Source organism: Arachis duranensis, chromosome 3, assembly GCF_000817695.3.
Source record: "Arachis duranensis cultivar V14167 chromosome 3, aradu.V14167.gnm2.J7QH, whole genome shotgun sequence".
NCBI lineage: Eukaryota > Viridiplantae > Streptophyta > Magnoliopsida > Fabales > Fabaceae > Arachis > Arachis duranensis.
This window is the reverse complement of record NC_029774.3, coordinates 57,306,488-57,311,652: the sequence shown is the minus strand read 5'-3', so window position 1 is coordinate 57,311,652 and position 5,165 is coordinate 57,306,488. Positions and strand designations below refer to the sequence as shown.

Below are 5,165 nucleotides of genomic sequence, written 5' to 3'. Positions count from 1 at the left end.
AGATGTGTCTCTTTATACATATATTTAAAATATAATAATTAATTACTGTTGACAATAAATTGACATATAATATATAGATATCCTATACTTTTTTATTTTTATAACTTTAAAATTAAATATTAATTTTAACACTTTTTAATAAATTAGCCAAACAATTTTAGACACGGTAGTAGCAATTACCTTATTCTATTTGTAAGTATACAAATATTTTTCCCAAGTCTTAACGTTTATGAGTTCTGACCGTGCTTACGAGGCGTACAAGAATGAAAAAGGTGGAAGACCAATAGCCAATAGCAATATGGATTGCCCAATTTAATTTGGAATGAATAATACATAATAGATAATACTCTGCCTCTGGCCTTAATAATTAATACTAATCACCATCATCACTTCACCAGGTTTGTAATTTCACTTTTATGCTTATTATTATTACTACCTAATACACCTTAATCGTTACTCATTAACTCTAATTTTCTAGTATTTAGCTTACTTAGTAGTTCACTATGAACCTTTGACCTCTTTAGTCTGATTAGAAACTAACTGAAACTGTTTTTGTCATGTTGAACCAGATGACTTGTAATCATGGGTTACAATTTCAAGTATGTGCTGGTTTTCATTTCTCTGATGTGTGTTTGGTGTGGAAGATTAAGATTCTCTTTGGCTTCTACAGATTCTAGTGATGGTGGTTTGGTTAGGTTTAATCTAAGAAAGCGGAATTTGGACCGTCATAGTCTTAGTGCTGCGAGAATCAAGAAGGCTTCTAATGCCGGAGATTTAGGGAGTGATGTTAACACAGATTCAACTCCTAATGTTGTGTATCTTAAGAATTATCTTGATTCACAGTATTTTGGGGAAATTAGTATAGGTTCACCTCCACAATACTTCAATGTTGTGTTTGACACTGGAAGCTCAAACCTATGGGTCCCTTCTTCCAAATGCATCTTTTCTGTAAGTTAGTTAACGGAAATGTAACGTACACACCAAAAATCAGTCATCACATATTTATGTATAAATACATGTATAGTTTAACTCGTATTCTACGCTGTTGGCTGATTTTGTGGACAGTTAGCATGTTAGTTAGTTAAGGTTTTGGCTATCCAGTGCTGCTTAAGGAGCCAAAATTGGAAATACTTCTGAAGAGTTTGACATGTTTATTGCATTGAAAAGTTAGACATTTTTGTTTGACTCTTTAAAAAATGCCCTGCTCTAGTTAGCAAAACTTTTTAATTGAATTATCCTTTTTTAATGTTTTCGGATTTTTTTAAGACTACAACAGAGCAAATGTAATCAAACTCGAGAGTTCATCTAAACTCGTGGAGCTTAGGTAATTTCGAATCGAGAAACTCAGCTATGAGTTTACCAGAAAAACATAAACTCGATTTGAGAATCTAAACTCATAAACTCGTGAAAGTTTGAGGTTGCTCGAGAGTTTGATAACTTTACATGAAAAACAAACTCTTCCTCACATAATGGGTTTGGGAACAATGCTAGTTTCTCAGATTGAACTTATTTTAGAAATAAATGTGACTGCAATGCAGATTCCTTGCTATTTTCATTCAAAGTACAAGTCAAGGATATCTAGCACCTATACTGAAATTGGTAGGTATCTTTGGATTATTTTGATATTTGATGATGTATCATAATGTTTTTCTTTTTGACATGCTTCTGTTTGGTTTTATATGTACAAAGTACAAACAGAAGGTTTGTTTTGTGAAACTCGGTTTCTAAAGTTGGTGTTGAACTGATTGGGAAAATTATCTAGGCACATCTTGCAAAATCCCTTATGGCCATGGATCCATTTATGGATTCTTCAGCCAAGATGTTGTAAAAGTTGGGGATATCATCATCAAAGACCAAGTCAGTATTTTACCCTCTTTATTTTATTTTATTTCAAACTGTATTGTTAAGTTTCATATGCTTTCTTAGTTGCATCGACAGATGGGTACTTTCCATTCTGCAGGTATTCGCTGAAATTACAAAGGAAGGATCATTAGCCCTTTTAGCTTTGCATTATGATGGGATACTTGGACTTGGATTCAAAGATATTTCAATTGGAGAAGTCACACCAGTGTGGTAACTTTATTTGTTTATTTGAGTGTTTCAATAATTCACATATTTCTTCATTTTCCTCTTATCATATAGTTATTAAACAATATTGCATGATTAGTGGTGTGACTAGTTTAAAGTACGATTCTTCAAAAGAGTGATTAGTTCTATGAATACAGGTACAATATGATAGACCAAGGGTACATATATCAAAATGTTTTCTCTCTTTGGCTAAATAAAGATCCAGTGGCAGAGATAGGGGGTGAGATTGTCTTTGGTGGTATTAACTCGAGACACTTTAGAGGTGAACACACTTATGTTCCAATATCTCAAAAGGGTTACTGGCAGGTTAATTCCAGATTTAGAACTTCATCTCTAATACTCCTCATCAACCATGTCAATATTAACTTTTTCTCTTGTACCTTCAGATTGATGTTGGAGATGTTCTACTTGCAAATAGATCAACAGGTTCTCTTACATTTCTATGATTTCTAGCAAGATATTTAAGCTATATGCATTGTTTGTTTCACTATTTCTTATGTTTATGATTCGACATGAATACTATGTTTCAAGATATTATAATAGTTACTAAGCATTGCATCTTATTAGTAAGTTACCTATCTATTGCTAACTTTTTTAGGAAGGCTATTCAAGAACTAAAACTATTAATGCATCTTTTGGTTCAATTTTGGGTAGCATTAATGTTTTGCCTGCGATTATGTGCTATTGTATTGCGATCGTAGCTCTGAATGACAAATGGAAAATTCTATGAAAACATTGTAGGGTTATGTGAGGGTAGCTGTGCTGCAATTGTGGATTCAGGAATCTCTTCAATTGCTGGTCCAACTGTATGATATCAGACATAGTATTTTTTGTATTTTAATGCATCTTTTTCTTTTTCCTTTTACTTTGGCATCTTTTTCTTACTAGTTAGTTACCTAGTTCATCAATCTGCAGACTGTTGTAACTCAAATTAACCATGCCATTGGAGCACAAGGATATGTGAGTCTAGAGTGTAAAAGCATTATCCACAACTATGGTGATAAGATATGGGATGCATTAATCTCCGGGGTTTGTTTTTTGTCCTTTCCCCTAATACTCTTACAATGTTATACACAGTTTTACCTAAAAATTAATCATCCATTACATACCTTATGTCTCAGCAGCTAAATCCTGAAATTTTATGTGCCAACATTGGACTCTGTTCGCATGACAAATATCAAAAGGAGTACAATTTTTTTTCCCTAATTTTATTACATGACTACTTGTTCCTTTGTTTTGCTTCTGAATTCTAATAAAATCTGGCTAACTTTGAAATGCAGTAATGTTATCGAAACAGTGGTGCATGACGAAAATCTGGATGGTTCAACTTCAAAGGAGAGCCCATTTTGTACTTTTTGCGATATGATTGTCTTCTGGATACAAGTTCAGCTCAAGCAAAGTAATCTGAAGGAGAAAATACTAAAATATGTGGATGAGGTTGCTGTTCTTATGATACACCGGTATAGATTAATTGTCTTATTTATATAGTTCTTAGACTTACAATCTTTCCCATTTTTGTCAATTTCAATTTGCAAAAAAGCTGTGTGAGAAGCTCCCAAGTCCAGAGGGACAAGTATTTGTAGATTGTAATAGTATTGCTGCTATGCCGCATATATCATTCACAATTGGAAACAGATCCTTTCCTCTTTTTCCACAACAGGTTTGAGTCTTGCAATTATTTTATTATTATTATTATTATTATTATTATTATTAGATCAACATGATTTTTTTACCTTCATTTCTGTTTTGGCACTACAAAAGTGAGAATGTTAATTGTATTTATTTGAGATACCCGGCTCATTGCCCATTTTTGCTTCTTTTTCCTTTCACAAAAAATGTCTGGTAAAATGCATACTTTAAAGTTCTTTAATGCAATCCGTATTTGGTTATTGTTTCTTTATCTTCCACATTTTTAGTATTCCTTATTTAGTTAGTTTAGTTTTTCGCTTTTGTTTTTTGCTGTTTTTCCCCCCTTAACAGTATGTCCTTAGAGTTGAAGAAGGAAGTTCTAGCGTCTGCTATGGTGGCTTTGTTGCTCTAGATGTGCCGCCACCGCAAGGTCCCCTATGGTAATTCCATAATTTATTTTATCAACGTTTTATATGGTTAATGTTTTATGTTGCTTCTAAATCAATGCAAAAAATTGAGCCTGCTGCACACATTTTTCTCTATCACTTTTCAAGTGTGTGACAGTAATAATGCATGATGTGCAGGGTTCTTGGAGATATTTTCTTAGGGAAATATCACACTGTGTTTGACTTTGGTAATCAAAGTATAGGGTTTGCAGAAGCTGCATAGTATAGTGATTCTTTATTAAGAAAATTTGGAGATTTTCATTTAGGACTCAGAAGCAGAAAATAATTGGTTGCTGCCCCTTTTTTTTTTATTTTTGGTCATAGGTTGCTGCCCCTTAAAAAGTCACAATATCTATGTATTAGGGCCTCATGTAAATGATGATGGCTCGTAGATCTTATTAATAAGATTTGTGACATTTAACATTGGTTGAAAAGGGTGATGGACATTAAAAGGATATTTGTGGGGCATTGCATTGTTGTTTATCTATGTAGTTATTGTAAAGAACTAAAGATCAAACAGGAGAAAACAAGAAGCTTAATTGCACCAGCCGGCAATCGAATCCGGGTATGTATTGGTATGTATTGTGGCAGGGTCCTCCGATATAAGATTCTTTTTTCAAGTATTGATTTCTTGAGACTTATAACATGGCATTCCCGTTAATGAAAAATAAGAAAGAAAAGAAATGATATTAATTTTCAATTCGTTTGTGACTTCGCGGTGTTCGCTGTGAGATGTGAGANAAAGTAATATTTTGATTTTTGATTCCTAAAAAAGTAAGATTTATATGATTTGTATTTTATTTTTAAGATTATATAAAGAAAAAAATGAAATAATAGCGTTATATTTTAACTTTGTTTTTTTTTATAAAATTCTAAGCAAAACAAATTTGGTGAATCAAAGAGGATTTCTTGGTCGAAGACCTCTTGTATATTTAAACAAATCTTTAGATTGACCATTCACAATAATAAAATAAGACATTATAGTTTTTTCTCCATTTAAGG

At 32.5% G+C, this 5,165-nt stretch overlaps 1 protein-coding gene across 4 annotated transcripts; it reads left to right on the top strand.

Moving 5' to 3' along the window:
* Positions 1 to 258: 258 nt before the first annotated feature.
* On the top strand, positions 259 to 4,790 carry LOC107478939 (cyprosin). 4 transcript variants are annotated; one of them, XM_052259718.1, is made up of 14 exons: positions 259 to 398; positions 570 to 948; positions 1,539 to 1,599; positions 1,763 to 1,857; positions 1,961 to 2,073; positions 2,226 to 2,394; positions 2,475 to 2,514; positions 2,830 to 2,894; positions 2,989 to 3,117; positions 3,210 to 3,274; positions 3,369 to 3,525; positions 3,629 to 3,748; positions 4,069 to 4,157; positions 4,302 to 4,790. In XM_052259718.1, exons 2-14 carry the CDS (start codon positions 583 to 585, stop codon positions 4,384 to 4,386), a joined length of 1,554 nt encoding a protein of 517 aa, XP_052115678.1. In that variant the 5' UTR covers positions 259 to 398; positions 570 to 582; the 3' UTR covers positions 4,387 to 4,790. The 4 variants fall into 4 exon arrangements, with proteins under 4 accessions (XP_052115678.1, XP_015954583.1, XP_015954582.1 ...); XM_016099097.3 differs by lacking the exon at positions 259 to 398 and having other exon boundaries at positions 459 to 948; positions 3,004 to 3,117; positions 3,213 to 3,274; XM_016099096.3 differs by lacking the exon at positions 259 to 398 and having other exon boundaries at positions 459 to 948; positions 3,004 to 3,117.
* The last annotated feature ends 375 nt before the right edge of the window (positions 4,791 to 5,165 follow it).